Below are 18,591 nucleotides of genomic sequence, written 5' to 3'. Positions count from 1 at the left end.
CACCTCCTTACCCACCTCATCCCATGACTAATGGGAGAGAGGAATAAATACAGTGCAAGACTGTTTATCTGTTTTGTTTTTTGGTTTTTTAAGTGCAGGTATGTTCCACAATTGAAGAAAGAGGTTAAGATTCTATACACACCGTGGGTTCCATTTACTCAATTTCTACTTAAGCAACAAACTAGGACAATGAAACCAACATAGGAAAAAGAAAATACATGGAGTAGGTGAACTACTCCAAGGTGCATTTTTAGCTCATGTGACCTTCCAAAGTGCTCCAAGTATGTTGTACGTAGATGTGTGGGCATGTGTGTATTTATAGAAAGTGTCGAGAGTGCTATAAAAAAAAACACATGAATAAATCATAGATATGTTAGTGCTACAAGGGACTTCCAAACACTAGCCCACAGCCTCAATTTTTAGACAGAGAAAGCAAGCCCCAAGACTTGGCCAAACTTTCTAGTGATAGAACTTGCTAGTAATAGAAGCTGGTTGTATATAGCATTCAAGTTTTCAACACCTGAAGACAATCTTACCTCCAAAGTACTCCAATTCCATGGCTTTATTCTTAAATTTACCCCTCCCCTAAAAAGATGACTGTCCACTCCTCCCTACAATACAGATTCCAAGTTTTAAGACTCAGATGGCCCTAGCCCTGTCTTCCAAGAACCCATTAGTCTCACCCGGTGGTTCTCAAAGTTTGGCCTAAGAACCTAAGAGTACTCTGAGACTTCCTAATATATCTGGGAGGTCAAGAGAATGCCTTTTTCTCTCATAAATGTACAGTAGAGCTTTCTAAAGGTTATATGATACCTGCTTCTGCATTCAGTCTGTTGCAATATGAGAATATAGTTGACTATATCTATTAAGCCAGACAATAAAGAGATGCAAAATGTAAAAGTATGTCACCCTTATTTCAGAAAAACATACATATTTCTCACTTTAAAAATATTTTTGTTAATATGTAATGGGTTTACTATTTAAACATGTTTTTAAACTTTGTCATCTTAATTTCTTATATAGTAAATATTGAAAAAACACAAACAAAAGGGGTTCTCAATAATTGAAGCACATAAAAGCATCCTCTGATCAAGAACTTTGAGAATTACTGGTCTAATTCATTACTACATGAGCTCCCCTTTACAGTGAATCCCTTTAGCATATACAGATAAACCTTAGAACAGATTCCAACTGCTCTCTTTACCTTCAAAGGGATATTCCTCCAGCTCTGGGACTATGTAAACTACTTCTTATGCCCAGTACTACCCTGATTTATAACAACAAAAAAAATTAATCACCTCAACCTCCTTTAATATAAAATTTTTACATAAATATGGTAGGGGAAGAATATAACTGTATACTCTGATTCTCAGAAAAGATGCTTTATAAAGCATAACAAGCTATTACACTTTCATGTTGCATACTTATACTGGTTTACAAAAATGCTTGAGTATCTTATGAGTCTCTCCTACAGAATACAGAGCATGCCAGAAAGCAGTTTTTCACTTTCATTTGGGGGTTTCCACACTAGTCAGGCACCCAAGCACGTTCCAGCATCCTCTGGAAGCCCTGGTTCCTTTCTCCTCAAGGCCCCTTTCGCCATATCAGCCCTTATCTTTTGCTTCAGTTTTCCTCACACTAAGCCATCCTACAAAATTGTCCCAAGTCTGGCTCTCTCAAACAAAAAATCAGAAATGTTCCTGCATGGATTTCAATGTCCTCTAAAAATCTACCCATTTTCCAATAATCAAAACTGTTTCCTTATATGCTAGGAGTACATCACACTTAATCTTCTCCAAGAAAAAAGAAAAAGACTCCCTCTACTTGCATAAAAGCTCTCCACAAGTGCTACTCACATCTACCTGGTTTCAGGAAGCTTTTCCCAATGCCTCTGGACTGTCAATCAGACTTGGAGAACTTAAGAGTGGCATCCACATTCTAGGGTTTCTGAACACCCAAGGACCAGGCACAATGCTCAGCTCAAGGCAGGCACTGAACGCTAACAAAGAGCTTACATATAGGGAAAGTGGAAATCTACTGAAATGCTCTGAAAAGCCCAAGAGGAATCAGCTTTTGAAGTAATTAGTAATTCTAATCCAATAAGCTGTGCAAATTAAAAATATATATATTTGACGTAAAAAGATGATAACCACAGAACTGTATAAAAGACAGAATTTTTTTTTTTTTTTTTTTGAGATGGAGTCTCGCTCTGTCGCCCAGGATGGAGTGCAATGGCATGATCTCAGCTCGCTGCGACCTCCACCTCCTGGGTTCAAGCAATAAAAGACAGAAATATTTAATTCCTTCAAATCTACACCTGAGAGGTTAACAATTTCATGAACAATTTCAACACCTTCAAAGAAAATACAAACATGTAAAGGCACAGGTGAGGAAAAGTAAATACTTAATACACAGATACAACTGTCTGAATGCTTTCTGAACCTTACTTTTTACATTTCAAGATCAGCACATATTCTTTATTTAAAGATTACTCTATATAATAGAATACCCTCATTAATTTAACCAGTCTCCTACTGACGAACATTACAAGGTTTTGCTATTTTAAACAGTGCTTACAATTTTAAATACCTCATACAGTAAAGCAAAAATGTAAATTTAAAGATAGAAATTGCTGGTTCGTAGTCTATTTGCATTTTTAATTACGCCAGTCTCTGCCAAAAAAACCCTTCTAACAACTTATCAGTTTGCAATTCCACCAAAACATAATCAACATTTTCAAAAAAGAAGTAATGCAGCAGTGTAGAGGAGAGGGTACTAGGAGAAGGAAAGGCAAGTCAGGAAGCAGCTACAGGGTTACAGTCACCAACCGCAATCACTATACCTAAGACTTTAGACAACATATCTTAGCATCAGTTCTGAATAGATATAAAATGAGAGTACTGTTCAACACTATGGGTAGGGCCTTTCCAACTGTAACATTCTCTGATGTCCTTCAATTTGTTATATATAAGAAATGTATATTAAATATGAAGACAGAATGCTTAATTCTCTTCAGCTACCCAAGAACAACAAATAAATGCTGAGAAAATCAGCTGCAGCACTGGGAACATAAATGCTCTGATAAAACCCCTGCTAGGAATTTCAAAATGGAAGTGAAATTGGGACTGAAGGAAACGACCACCTAACAGAAAAGATAAACCATTTCAAAGATGAAAAACAAAAAGAGATGTTAATCATTCGGGGATTTTCCTAGTTTAAAACAAACTACATCTCTGTAAAAGAAATATGGATAAATGGCTATAACAAGCAATGGTCAAAGCACCCTCATGGCTACTAATAAATAAAAATTTACAAACATCCCTTTCAAGTCTACCATTTGAGAGAGTGGATATTAACAAGAGGTATGATTTGCTAAGCTAAATAAAAGCTTTCATTAACAAGAAGTGGCAGGATCACAACCCTGCTGCTAATAAACTGCCAATATATCCAAGGTCTTCAATGAAGGACTGCCCATTTAACATAATGCATCTTTAAAATGAGTTGCTTTAGAACAAACAGTTCTATGTCAAGGCAGGCCTACAACATACATAACAGATGGAGCTGCTACTGTACTTTGGGTTTGCGTGTGTGCTCACGCACAAGCATAAGCCTGGCATATACCACAGGAGAACCTGGTCCAATAACGCTTCTTCAAGTTAGCCATCAATGATTAGAGCATCTAAAGCATCTACCTTAGACCTCAACTCTCTATCTGCTTCCAAAGATACTTAGAGCAGAGCAGAAAGCATTCTTCTGATAGTCGAAGAGGGTTCCACATAGCTATTAAATGACTGGCCCGGTGGTCATCCATGGAGACCCTTTCTTATTGGTGGCAAACACAGCTGTATCAGTCCAACCATGCAGCAGCCAGTATCCTTTTAATGTAGCATGCTTTGAAACTGTATAAACAGGTCATAAACACATGTAAAAAGGCATGGTTTCAGCCTAGTCAAAGTGGTTACAGAAGCATCACTCCGTGTTTTTTTTTGTGGGTGGTCTAAGTAAGTTAAACTCACCAACTAGACTGCAAATAGATACCACAAATTCTTAATTATTCACAGGGATGGATGAAAAGAAATAGCACTGTAATACAACAGTCAACTTAAAATATTAAGTTATTCAGTATCCAGTACTTACCATCCTATAGTAATAAGTGAAATCTAAAAAATAGAATGTTTGATATAGTTTAAATATTAACAATTTTTATTAACTCCAATTGGTCAAATATATAAGTTATACAACTTAATATAACCAAAATACCAAGGCCCAACAGACAATTAAAAGAAAAAAGAAACCTTGCACGTAGTATTTACCTTCAGCACATATAATTTTATAATTTTAACCTTCATTTTAAAGACATAGGCCCTACTAGATTCAAGAAATCAGACTAGCCATGTGAGGTAGCACTTTGGGAGACCAAAGTAGGAGGATCACTTAAGCCCAGGAGTTCAAGACCAGCCTGGGTAAGATGGTGAGACCCCCATCTCTACTAAGAAAAAATTTAAAATTAGCCAGTTGTGGTAAAGCATGCCTGTAGACCCAGCTACTCAGGAGGCTGAGGCAGGAGGATCCCTAAAGCCCAGGAATTCAAAGTTACAGTTAACTATAATCATGTCACTGCACTCCAGCCTGGGGAACAGAGGGAGACTAAATCTCTTAAAAAAAAAAAAAAAGGCCGGGTGCAGTGACTCATGCCTGTAATCCGGCACTTTGGGAGGCCGAGATGGGTGGAATACCTGAGGTCAGGAGTTCGAGACCAGCCTGGTCAACATGGTGACACCCTATCTCTATTTTATTAAAAAAAAAAAAAAATCAGTAATGAGACAATAGAACCTAGAATATTCAGGAAAAAAAAGTTGTAAGAATCACTGACATCAGAGCTTCCAATATAGTTGAAAATAACATTTAAGTTGTGCCCAAAATTTTAAACCAATTTAAAAAGCTGTTAAGAGACCAGATATCCAAGGCAATGGGAAGTTGTTACCCAAGAGCCCACTCCCTGACCAGCATAACTCTTATACCTGCTGGCCTTGTACTGTCCAAAGTAAAATTCTCCTCTCCTGAATTAAAACTTGGTTTACTTCTCTCCAGATTCTATCAAGAGTAGAGGTTACTACTGTCTGTATTTTCAGTAGCTTCTTTGTGCACCTAAAGAAAAGGGGCTGCAATCTAAAAGCTATGATGAAATTATATCCACCTAGAAAAAATGTTATACCCATGTCGAATCAAACAATTCTAAGTGGTATAAACCAAAAGGCACGGAAAGTTTGTTTTATTTTCCTAAAGACTAGCTTATATTAAAAGTAACTGTTTGCCAGAGTCCACCTCTCTGAGGAAACTAAGAGCATAGTCAAATAAGCTTAATAATCTAATAAGTAGGTCAGAAAGACACTATTTTAAAATATCATGTCTTTGTCATGCACTCACTGTACTGTTTAGTTCTGGTGATCTGTGTGAATGAGGAAACTAGCCAGATGGAGAATTCAATTCCTCATTTTCCTTAACTTGTTTTTCCTTGTCTTTTCCCAGACTCTACCCATCTCTTACAAACATACCTAGCCGTTAGGATTAAGGAACTCCATAAAAGCCACTGACACTTTTTTAAAAAGTATTTTTCAATACTCTTAAACAACAAATGTCTTCCAAAGTTTCTACAAAGAAAACTGCCTAAGTCTCTTCCACCCCAGCAAATATTTTAAATACATGGTATTTCTTTTTAGTTATAATTTAAATGAATACTGGAAGGAATACAACATGGTAAAGCAGTGGGTTGATTTGTCAGAAGAATTATCTAAAAGGTCATTCATAAACAAACCAAATACTACAATCAATGACAAAAAACAACTGTGGATGAATTAGTGAAATCCTAACTTAAGCCAAGCAAAAAGCCTAACAGATATTCCTCTTAAGTTCTTACCGCATCAATTAATATATTAGAAAATACCGATAATATTTAAAAACCCAATACAGACAGCACATTTTCAAAGCCATGGGTGAAGAAAATAAAGGATATAAGACAATGCAAATCTCAGTGCTAGGCTCTGCATTCACCGTATAGTTTTCAAAGTAAATGCTGCAAATTATGCTGTCCTACAGAGAACATTAAAATTGGTTTCTCATAAAAAAATAAAAGTCAGATCTACGGTGGGATACAAGCTAGGTGGCATGAGAACCAGCTCCAGGACTCAAAGTTCACCATGAATGTATCGAAGAGAACAGTTTAATTTTAGGAACCTCTGTCTATTTTTATGCCTATAAAATTAAAAACTAGTCTGCTTCTATGTACAGCAAAAATAAGGTAACTAGGAAGTCTACAAATGACCTTCATTAACCACCTCCCACACTGTGTTATAAGCCTTAAAGGTTCTCTACCTTCACAGCACAAATCACAATTACATATAATAATTTGTAGAAGTTTAACATAACGTCTCCTCTAATACACTCTAAGTTCCATATCAGCAGGGAGTATACTGCATTCACTACTATAGTCTTAATACCTAAGATAGTATGTGGCATATAGTAAGATCACAAATATTTACTAAACAAATGAAATTTTGCACAGGAAACCAAATGTTCAAACGTAGGCTCGCAAAAGAGTTGTACAATTTTAAAGAACTGCGGGGCAGAAAAGGCTGAATCAACAATCAAAAACAGTAAATGGAAGGACAGTCAAAAAGAGCAAAATGCCATTCATGTCAGGAAGCCAGATACAATAAAATCATAAGATGTTACACATGCCAGAAGAGAGAGAAAAATTTGAAGTTTTAAAGTGGCTACTAACAAAACTTTTAGATATAAACATTTCAAATATTCATAGGCTATTTAATAAACTGTCATCAAATTGCCTCATTTTTTTGAGATGATAACAGAATAATCACAGAATGGGAGAGAGAAAGAAATGCCAGCCATAATGAAAAATTCCTTATGGATAAAGTTCCAGATAATTCCTTAAAGAGACTGAAATGTAATACCCACAACTTAAAAGTCCCTGGATCTCTTAAGGCTTCTGAATTCCATAGGGAACTGGGGAACCAGAGAAGCATTTTACCCAACAAAATCTTCGGTAGTCGGCCAGGCACGTGGCTCAAGTCTGTAACCCCAGCACTCTGGGAGATTGAGGAGGGTGGATCACGAAGTCAAGAGATCGAGACCATCCTGGCCAACAGAATGAAACCCCATCTCAACTAGCAAAAAATACAAAAATTAGCTGGGTGTGATGGTACACACCTACAGTCCCAGCTACTTGGGAGGCTGAGGCAGGAGAATTACTCGAACCCAGAAGGCGGAGGTTGCAGTGAGCTGAGATTGCACCACTGCACTCTATAGCCTGGCAACAGAATGATACTCCATCTCAAAAACAAACCAACAAAACTTTGGTAGTCTATGCCAAATTTAAGAAACACAACAGAAATTAAACAGAAGTGGTACATATTCATTAAGGTCAAAGTTTAAGGTTACGATGTGCTATAAAATGTGATGATGAGTAAAATGGTATTGAGCCTTCACGCTCAACAATTAACTTCTGCTTCATCCTGTGATGTTCTAAATTACAGTTAAACAGTACAAAGCAGTCTTGGCAGGATCCCACCTGACTGCTTTGTTCATAGCCTGTTGGGCCAATTTTATACCAGAGGCACCTGCTTGAAATATGTAGAGACAATTTGATAACCTTATTTTCTCGGGTTTACACCAGCTTTGCATAGCACAAGAATAATATTTATACTCTAGAAAGAGTAAAATATTTGCAGAGATAATAAATCAGAGAATATGCTAGCATGCAGCTACTTCAGCTTCTCAATTCTAAGACATTTTGAATTAAAAGATGCATCACTAACCTCATAAGCTTTGGGGGACATGGAATCACAACATTAAGTAAACTTATGAGACTCTAAAGTAACATAAAAATTGCGTATTTAAGACATGAAAAAAATGGGATTAGTTAAGTATTTTTTTGCAAAAATTTCCCTGTAGAGATTGAAATTCTAATAAGATTACCAATCGTTCATGATTTACTTACAGATGCAAATAACTTTCAATTGATAATCAGTCTCACGTATTGTATACTTTTCTTTAAATTATTATCTCTATTCCAGACTTTGAGTTCTACTGTTCTAGTGACCTTCACAAATATTTCCTGAATTTCTACTACAAACACACTATGTGAGAGATCAAGTAATGAACAAGGGCAGATGGCCTCTTTCTAGGGAAGAGAAAAAAGGTCATTTTGAATCTAATTCTTTGTCATCTACCCCGAACCAATTTTTCTAACAGTAAAGTTGAAGAAATACCGAAAATTTACTGGAGAGAAGTTAATCAAGAACAAACTTTACTGGGTGGATATTTCGTTTATTCAAATTTGGTTATCATATCCTATTGAACACTTCACCTCACCTTTTTTCTCAGAACAAAAAGTGGTATTTCTAAAAGCCCAAATTGGGAACACTTTTTTTTTTCAAAAGACTAATTTAAAAAACAGCTCTTACAGATTCTCTACTACAATGAGCCAAGGTTATCTCAATGTCTCTTTCACCTTTTTCTTGATTTTAACAGCATCCTAAAAAAAAGCCTGAAGACAGTGTCTTCATTTCCTTGCTTACAGAAAATAACCAAACCATATTCATATGGTTCCAAAAAGTAATCCTGCAAGTCAAGGATGCCAGCTGGCATCAGGAAGTCATCAGCCTGTGATGGAATTGCCTCCAGAAGTCACCTAGTCATGGACCTAAAATAATCCAAGGTCAGAATCCTGGCCCTGAGGAACAAGGTGTGGGCATACTGCTGGGAATGCTACATAGACCACAGTGAAGCTTTAAAAAAAGTAAAATCAAAAATAATCCTGGTGTAACAGCCCCACCACTGGAGAACCAAACAACCTCTACAGCAATTTAATATGAAGGTGAGATACAGTTGCTGCTGGGGTCACACCATTTTATCACAAAACACCCCTAAGAGAAGCAATACATTCCCAAACACGAAAACTGAGCTGCCTCTTAGATCTGATTTCAGCCACCATAAACTACAACCAGCAGAACTACCAAAAGTAGAAGGAACATCATTTGGGGTCCATGAAAAGAGGTACAAAACTAGGAGTCTGACCTGATCCTACTTCCCCACTTGTTTGTATCCTTGGGCAAACCACCTGCATTTACCTCACCTATAAAACATCATCCCAGGGAGCTGTGGCAAGTTTCTATAAGGACAGAAAGACTGAGTGTTATTACCATTACTAGAGGAAATGCTCCATCTCCTGGTTCCATCACCATGGGGTAGTTCAACACCTACAACTGCCAACTCCACATATTTTTCTGTCTTCCCAATAGTGAGTCAGTCAACAACTAAAATCATACAGCTCCCCGCTGCCCCATCCCAATCCACTGCTAACTTGACTGTCCAACACAAAATTTCTTACTCTTGCATTCTCAAGAGAGAGTCATTTGGAAGTTACCATATAAGCTGCACAAAAGAAAAACCAAAACAGATGTCTTCACTCTTTCTGTCTAGATCAAAAACTATTATTCACTATAATAGTGTTTGTAAGTCAGCCAAACTCTTTGGGAATTTTTTTTTTAAGTCCAAGAAACAAGAATACAAATTATTCCCCAAAGAGCCAGTTTCATCAAGTGAAGGAATGAGCCTTTCCAGTAAACCAAAAAGGTAACGTAGTGTACGGGCTATTCAATCACCTTTCTGAAGTTAAAACAAAAAAAGTAATGTAAATGCCATTAAGGGAGAAAAGCAGCAGCCAAGCTTCAGAACACCAAGCACTGGCATGAGAAAGGTATCATCAGCAGCCCAGAGAACACAGGCTCCTGGAAGACATGGCCTTAGGCATGAAGAAGACACAAGGAGAAGGCATAGATCAATGCCCTGAAAAGCATCCCAGCTTCTGTCCTGCTACTTTCTTCTTGCTCCTGCAACTACACTCCTAAAAGTGAGGAAGCCAAAAATGTTACAATTATTTTGACTTTTTCCTAGGTGTTTTGAAAAATAAATGTTATACCTAGAGGAGACTGCTGGCACATAATGTTACCAAGAGAATAAAACTCCGGCGGAAAAGCTCTTCATGTAGTTTGACACACACATGCCTCAGATCCACTCTTCTGGGACAACAGTGGAATTAAGACAGTCACAGGGTATCTCTCTCCAGCCACACCTTAAAACTTGGGTAGGTTTTGCATACATATTTTTCACCTGTGACTGAGCTCCTGGCAAACTAGGAAATAGTTATACCATAAAAGAAAACCAGAAGTAAAAAAATTGATATGGGATGAAGTGGGGAGAGAACAAGACAGAAAAAGCAAATAAATACTCAGACAAAACGGACCAAGAAAAGACACAGTCCTGTCCCTAAAGCAATATGCAACAACCTGGCCTGATCCCCTGACTCCCAGAATACAGGGATATGTCCCTTTGCTTAATTCCTGAAGCACTCAATTTCTACTATTAAATGCAGGAGAGGGGAGTATGTCATTTTTTTTAAGTTACCACTTTCTGCCTCATCTCCTTAGGCAGGCAGCCCAAGGAAAATGAGGAAAAGGGTGCTTTACAAACAACTCCAATGTTCTCAGTATCCAGCACTCAGTAATTTGTGATGAAACAATAAGTATTACACAATCTTCCTGGCTTCTGAACATAATCTCGATACAAAAACGAAGATATTTTTATAGATCCTTTAACCAAACTTAAAAACAAAATTAGATGAATTTGGAAAAGCCCTAGACTTCAAGTTACCTAGCGGCCCACATATATCAAAGCCATTCTTATTGCACTGTAGAAGTTCCAGGGGAATGACTCCCAATCTTCAAGGGAAAAAATATGCTTGCTTTTACTGATGCTCAATTCCCCACCCCCACCCAATAACTAAGCCACCCTGAGGTGCCTCAATCAGTTGCTGCAGGGAGCATAAAAACAAGCAATATATTCATCTAAAAGACTCATGTAATCATAGAAGATGCTTGATACCAAGAATTTTTAAGTACCTCTGAAAAATAAGTTCCAAATATACCTGCAATAATGAGTGCGTATGTAAAAATCATACATATAGTTAAACCAAAATTAAGTTTTTAAGTAAGCAGACACTTGTACTCACACCCCAAATATAAAAAATAAGTAAAACAATTGGCTGGGTTGTAGAGTAAGCTAATGTTTAAAACTGCCAACACTAAGCTATTATTCTGAAGGGTTTTGCTAAGATGCTCAATAGAAGGGCACATTCTGATTCATCATTATAACTGGCCTAGCTCAAGTGGCTTCCAGGAGAGCAGGGCTTTATGAGCATTGCTCCATCCTAGAAGCTACATTAATGCTGGGTTGATAAAACAGAGCTTCATATCTATTTGCTAGGCTGAACAAAAAGTTGACTAGAAGTGTAAGTGCTTAAAGTTACCAAAAGGAAGGGTCTACACTGACATTTTCTACCTACTTAGCATTCATTTGTATTCATCTCACTAGACATTAACATATACCAAAGTGGCTCTCTGCTATTCAAATTGTGCTATCATGCTTAGGAGTAGATTAATAGTATCCACCTTTCTTATTGTAAAATAAAATTACAGCATTGGTCCAAACATGACATATGGAGTCTCTTTCTACTTCTGCTGGCGCATCAGCCTGCTCTATGACACACATGCAAGAGTGTTTTGCTGAGGCTGCCCTGCTGCTTTGGGGGTGGAGGAAAAAAGGCTGAAGACTGAAAAAAAATAAAGGGGGAAGAAAGAGAAATAACACATACATAAACCTCACACACCTGGTAGTCTCGTATGAGCTTTTTTATTATTTTTTTACAACAATCTGAGGAGAGAATATCATTTATAAGCTCGAACCATCAGCAATGAGGTTAGCAGGTGGGCCACAGGCTCTTTTAAACAGCTCATAGCATCCTATTAAGTTTTTACAACACCAACTAACAATGTTGACCCCAAAGTATCTGAACAAATACAAGCAAGCAACTGGCAGGGAGAAATCCCCATTCCCAATGGGGACAGGTCTAAAATCCCATGGGGGAGGAGAGAAAAGGTAAGTTAAGCTGACGAAAGATCATTTTATAAAAGGAGAAACTGTTTTTTTCAATCAGGGGTGAAGGAAAGAGAGACCCAAGTTTTATCTAAAGTAAAGGAGACTATAAGATATAAATGTGTAAGGAACAATGTAACATGATTCCAACATTAACTGTAAATACATAGATCTAAAGAATATAAAATCTTTAGAACTACTGCCTTTTTCTTTATATTTAACTTTTAATTCACGTGGCTTTAGGAAGCATAGCATTAGAGACACCAAGGCCAGGCAAACAGAACATGACCAAAGACGCTTCATCCTAAAGGGGCAGTCAATAAATGTGAAATCAGTGTTGCTCCATCCTTCCGAGTTTTCAAGAAACAAGACATTTGGCTCTAGATCTTTATACATTACCAAACCCTAAAAACTCACAACTATTTAAAAAACACAGTTCAGGGCAATCAAAACACAGGCCATATGCAGTCCATGGGTCACCTTTCAGGACCTGTGGCATGAGTAATCTGTCTACTGATACCCACTGCTCCCTCCAATATCAGTGATTCACTTGATCGAGAAGATATTCTTCAGTGAGTAAAATGTAACCAAGTGCCTAAGAGCCAATGCAAAAGCACAAGCAACGTAAGAAAATAAAGGGACAAGTGAGCAGCAGGATGCACCTGACCCCAAATTACCATGCCTCAGAACTGGCATAAGACTCAAAAGGATAAACAAGGGACAGAGAACAAGTACAGAGGCATCACAAAGAGGGGAGGAAGGCTGTAGATAGTTCAAGTTCCTTGCAGAGTCCATGAAGAAGGGAAGAAATGAAAGTCAAAAGCACTGATGACATCCTATTGGGAAAAGTCGATGAGTCATTCACAGTCATAGGCCAGAAAAGACCCCAAGGGTTTAAACAGAATAAACCAGCAATTAGTAAACAGCACCTGGGAGATCAAAAGTGGTATTGAATAAACTCATACAGAAATAGGCCTTATCTGGGAATAGGCTATAAAAACTTGCTGACTCTATAATAAATGTTGTATATTTAACACATTCTGGAAACCTCTGCAATAAAAGTGGATGACCCCCTCACCTGCCATGTCACCTCCGATAAAGCAACATCAGTAAAATAGAAAATTCTTACTTTTGAAAAGCAACTCAGAGAAAACTCAAGATCAAGTGCTCCAGAAATATTGTCCCAACTTTACCCAATTCACTGAATTTCAGAGACACAGATTTGTTTGAGAAATATCTCTTGTACTACTGATACACACAAACGACACTTAAAGAATAAAAAAGTGCTAAACATCCTTTTAAAAACTGAACAAGTAAGCAATTTCCAATAACTTACTTGACAGGGCATCCATCAATAATGTTCACACCATCAGCAATGAGGGGGAAACATATTTCTGTGTGAACTCCATTTTGCGATGAATAGGAATGGATCCTTGATAAAAGGTTAAAATTCAAATAAGGGAAAATGTGGACTGAGTATTTTAATATAAATGGTTAAATTTAAAATTTTTATTTTTCACTGAAAAAAATATGAGAAATTTAAATTAAGAAATTTATATTCCTGGAATGTTTGCTGGCTAAAGTGTCAGTCTCATATGTAATCTTTTAGCATTATTTATATTTTCAAAGAAAATGCATTTTAAACTTTCCAAGTTCCATCATCACAGGTATAAACATGTCTATTTCCACACCGAGATGTCCAAAGTAACAACTCTCCCAAATCCTCCCTGTAGTCTGAGATTCTTTTCCTTCATGGCAGAAATATACGTATGATGGTGTATTATAAAAAACAAAATCACTAAAAATGGTTCATAGTAATACACTGAAAGTCAAAAATATGTAACTAATCAATAGATAACCACCTATTTATTACCAACTTTCCAATTCAGCAAATGTCATTTCACTGCCAAAAATCTTGTACTTCAACATGCTCTTCTTTCCTTCAGATGGGGAGGGTAAGATTTTACACACACAAAAGGTTAAAAAACCAAGGCCATGGGTAATTAAAACAAACCAGACGCTGAAAACCTCAGACTTCTATCCCAGTATTTTCCACCTGGCTGTGCTAAATTAAGAATCTCAGCCTAAGTGACAAAACCTACTGAGACAACTCAGCAAATAAACTGGCTGCACGGTGCTCACAAGACCTTACCTATGTGATACTTGTTTACAAAAACAGAATGGATTTTAAAACAAACTATGAGACGGGCAAGCTTAGAATCACCCTTCAAAGAATGCTAAAGGCCCACATCACTAACTCAACAGCAGACAAGAACCTCTCTGAATGGCTTCATCCCATTCTCACTAGTGTAAGATGACAACTCTAATTGCCAAAGTCCTATTTCCCAAATGGAACCTCATTTTAACACTCTTTCTTCCAAAGTGCAAGATACTAAAAACTATATGGAAATTTCTTGCCTATTTGTGTATATTTCTCTAGGAAGAGAGAGCTACAGCTTTCTTCAGATGCTTAAAGAGACTGTAGTCCCTCAATATGAACAAGAATTTTCAATTTTACAATGACTCTAAAGAAATGCAGGAAAGCTAATTATCTCAAGCAACTATCACCTCCTAGTCCCACAAAGAGATGAATTAGTCAAGAAAGTGTACTAAAAGCTTTAAGTGGGAAAAAAAAAGGAAATTAAAAATCTATCTTGAAGGAATATTGATTGGTTTGATATTTATAAAAGATTTTTGTGATTTTCCATTAACATAGTCTTTAAAGTTGCTGACATAATCTCCAATAACGAACAACCCACAACAAAAAAATTCTGGAAGAAAATCCAGTCATTTAGAACATAAATTTCCTTTTCATGATAAATGTTTTTAAGTCAAAGGAAAAAGCCGAGTATTAAATCTATCATTACACATGGTCCCCAATTTATGATGGCTCAACTTGCAATTTTTCGACTATATGGTGATACAAAAGCAATACACATTTAAGAAAAACTGTACTTTGAAGTTTGATCCTTTCCCAAGCTAGCAGTCTGTGATAGGAGACTCTCTCGATACAGGGCAATGGTACCAAGCCACAGCTCCCACTCAGCCAACGGATCACGAGAGTAAACAAGGGATACTCTGTGCTGCCAGATGTTTTTGCCCAATTGTAACATAAATGTTCTGAGCATGTTTAAGGTAGGCTAGACTAGGCTGTGATATTCAGTAGGTTAGGTGTATTAAATACATTTTAACTTAATGCCATTTTCAACTTACAATGGGTTTATCAGGAGTATCTGTATTAGACCGGACAAGGGAAAAATGTACATGTACATCAAGCTGTACATAATATACCTGGTTCAAAATATACTGGTACTAAAGCAAAACCTTCAGGGCATCTTTAAAAAAAAAAAAAAGCAGCTACCTTTTTACTGTCACTGTCTTACATAAATAAGTATAATTTTAAATTTGTCGAGTTTTTTTAAAAGATATTTTTCGAAGTGGGAAAGGAAATTTTGCATGTCAGATCTTATCTGCTATTTATTTTCAGTCAGAAACTGATATAATGGAAATCAGTAATATAGATATATACTAAAAAACTGAAAGTTTATTTAAAGAAAAAAAAAGACAACACTGTAAGGCACTCTACAAATGGTTTGGTTTTATATCCATGCCACCTATTCTTATGGCTATCTGGGTTATTTTACCTGTTTTACTCCTCAAAGCCCCCATCCTTCTCTTCACAAAGATTTCTTACAATGAAAACCTATTATCTGTTATCACACAAAACTACTAAGCAATATTCAAAAAGGTAACATGTCATTAAGAACATCGATTGAATTGAAGCATTGAAAGTCTAACTCAAAGCTATGAGAAAATACCACTCATTGCAAACATAAGTATTTTTATTAAGACCAATCTGTAGAAAGTTAGCATTGATATTAAAGGAGAAGATGTCTGTGAGAATGCATTTAGCACAGGATTGCTCACACAGGAGTTACCTTTTGTTTTGTTTTACACAATGGAATACAAGCCTAGAGATACAGAAAATCTTCCCTTGAAATAAAAAATTCTTCTAGCCACCTTACTAAAATGAAACTTATGATGCACATCGCACAAGCTGAAAGCCAAATCTGTTAACTTTACTAGTGAAAAATGTCCTAAGTACACCACAAAAATCTAAGACTTCATTACTCAAACTTCTACTTTTAATTCAGGCTCCAAAAGTTATCATTTAAACCATAATAAAACATGTATCTTTTAAAATATAAAAGCCTTAACCACTGCCTTTCAAGCTTAAGTGCTTTCTGTTTCCACTTAGCATATTTACATTTGAAATCCTGAAATAATTAACTAACATTATAAACCATCTAGTATCTCGAACCAAATAAATATACAATAAATGTTCTTCCCAAATTAGAACATACAAAAGTGTGGATTTGGCACTAAACTACAATATGTGGGCTCCGTACGTAACCAGAACCAGTGAAGACTTCTACATCTGTAAAACGAAACTAGTCGAAGAAAGAAAAAAAAAATCATGCATTTTATGTCCTCCATAGTGAATTTGACAGCCAGGTGTGGCATCACCAGACATAAAGCCTCCAAACAGTTCTACGATATAACAACAAAGCGGCAATACTGACAGCTAAACACTAACAGGTGGAAAAGCATCTAACCAGGATAAGCTACCTAATCTGCCAGTCCCAGGGCAATAAGAAAAATACAGGGTAACCTTGTCCAAAAATTCTTAAGAATTTCAAGATACGGGAAGGTGTGCAACTGCACCGGTTACAAGCAGGCTAGACAGTCTTGCCTATAACTAAGTACCCATGCAAAAAAAAAAAAAAAAACCCTCCCCCCACACACTTACACTGGACTGTGGTAGCTTACTGTAATTTTTGACCTGTACAGCTGAGTAGCCAAGAAACAAAGAGCCGGGGTAGACTGCTATGGACAGGTTTTCCACAGGGTGGCACACCATCTGGACCTAATACCATCTCACCTATCCGGCCCCTTACAATGTCACCAAAAAGTAACCAAACCAAGCTAAGTACCACAGATCTCTAGCCTCTCTCAATTCCGAATAAACATGAATGACAAAGGTGGCAGTAAGAATGGGACGATGTGATAGATTTAATAAGACATCAAATGGGAGCAAAAGAACTGATGCAGACATCAAAAAGGTGAATGGTAAAGTCAGTCTTGATGAGAAGCAATTTCCAAGTATCTTATCCTTTGGAGGAAAAGAACATGAAGACTAATTTGCCACTGTGGTGCTCTTGTGCCATCCTAATGCCTGAAACGCATCACAGGTTTTTTTAAAAAAATTTCTTTCAGCAAAGAAAGAGGAAAAGGTTGATCCCAGCTTAGAAGTCAGGATACTCTGGGAGGCTCTGTTGTGTTCTTAAAGAGAACCTAACACTTGCTTCTAGAAGAAGTGGGGTCGAGGGGAGGAGGCATATTATTTTTATAAGGCAAGCACCGAAGGCTGGAAGAGCCAAGAGCGGTTGGTTACAAGGATTCAGCCAGAAACATCTGTCTGTGTACAAAACACCAAAAGGTTGGTTCAAGGAATGATGGTATTTGCCACTTACAGCATCATTCTCCCTTAACCTATCAAGAGCTGAGTCTTAACTAAAACCACTGAAACTGGGACGGAAGGGCTTTTTCTCTTGTGAACAAGCGGTAGCCAGAACAAATCAACCAAAAAAAACGAAATCAAAAGGAACTATAAAAACACATCTTAGGCATAGAAAAGAAAAAGGTTCCATAGTAAGTAACAGGTAGAGTGGCAGACACTGACCAGCACTGGGTGTTTTTTCTAAACAAGGAGCATAACCTAAAACTAAAATTCTCTTGAATCACAGGGAAAGACTGTGGGCACTGAATATAGCTGACTTGATTGGTCCTGAAAGAAGACACACACAACAGAGAACGCCTAAAGATAAGGAAGAGGGAGGGGCTTACACACCTAAAGGACTGTCTTTCAAGGAGGCAAAAAAAAAAAACTCCCCAAAAGGTGGCAGCACAAAGTTACCCAAACAGGCAACAAGAGGCCAGTTTTAATCTCTCTCTCTCTCTCACACACACACACACAAATACTCTCTCAAAAAGGAAAATTACAAAAGAGGAATCACAGAAAATTTAATATAGTGTGTTTCTTCATATTCCAATTTTTCCTACCTCACTCTGGCCTTCATCTTCCAGGTGTTTGCTTCCTCTTCTTTCTCTCCGAATAATTTGCAAGCGAACTTCCCCTACCTATATCCTCCCACAACCTTCACAGTGTTACCTTAACATCCCAACAAACCTCCTATAAAGAAGGGCCCTACCACTTAACATTCAAGTCCATTCAGCAACACCATTTCTAAACCCAAAGGTTCCTAAAAGAAGGTAGATCCAGGACAACTTTTCCACCAGCTCACCACAATGGAGACTCCAGGACAGCTTCCACAAGAAATGGGAAATTCAAGCGACTCTGGCGAAACGATTCTTGAGAAAACTCTTCAAGGGCAACTAAACGGTATTTCAAACAAACAGATTTTACTTGAGGGAATAGGGAAATTACACACCAATTGATATTTGAATGGTTTTAAATGGACTGATTTGCTGTAAGTTTTGAGGCTGAGCTACATTTTT

At 37.2% G+C, this 18,591-nt stretch overlaps 1 protein-coding gene across 36 annotated transcripts in view; it reads right to left on the bottom strand.

Moving 5' to 3' along the window:
* The window catches only part of ELAVL2 (ELAV like RNA binding protein 2), a 159,855-nt gene that overhangs the window by 111,526 nt on the left and 29,738 nt on the right, over positions 1 to 18,591 (bottom strand). For 3 of the 36 annotated variants that reach the window (XM_012450017.3, XM_021675335.2, XM_012450020.3), the window contains exon 1: positions 18,136 to 18,310. The exons of 32 other annotated variants lie outside the window; for them this stretch is intronic. Coding sequence is in view for 1 of the 4 variants with exons in the window: in XM_021675335.2 (XP_021531010.1) it covers positions 18,136 to 18,152 (17 nt within the window). In the remaining 3 variants the exon portion in view is untranslated. Of the gene's footprint in view, positions 1 to 18,135; positions 18,311 to 18,377; positions 18,469 to 18,591 lie in introns of those variants that run through there. One more of the 36 variants, XM_064380900.1, reaches the window with a different exon arrangement.

The sequence above is a fragment of the Aotus nancymaae genome, unplaced genomic scaffold (genome assembly GCF_030222135.1).
Source record: "Aotus nancymaae isolate 86718 unplaced genomic scaffold, 86718_ANA_hifiasm-v0.15.2.pri h1tg000003l, whole genome shotgun sequence".
Classification (NCBI taxonomy): domain Eukaryota; kingdom Metazoa; phylum Chordata; class Mammalia; order Primates; family Aotidae; genus Aotus; species Aotus nancymaae.
Note: the sequence above shows the minus strand (reverse complement) of the source record. Positions and strands in the feature narration are given on the sequence as shown.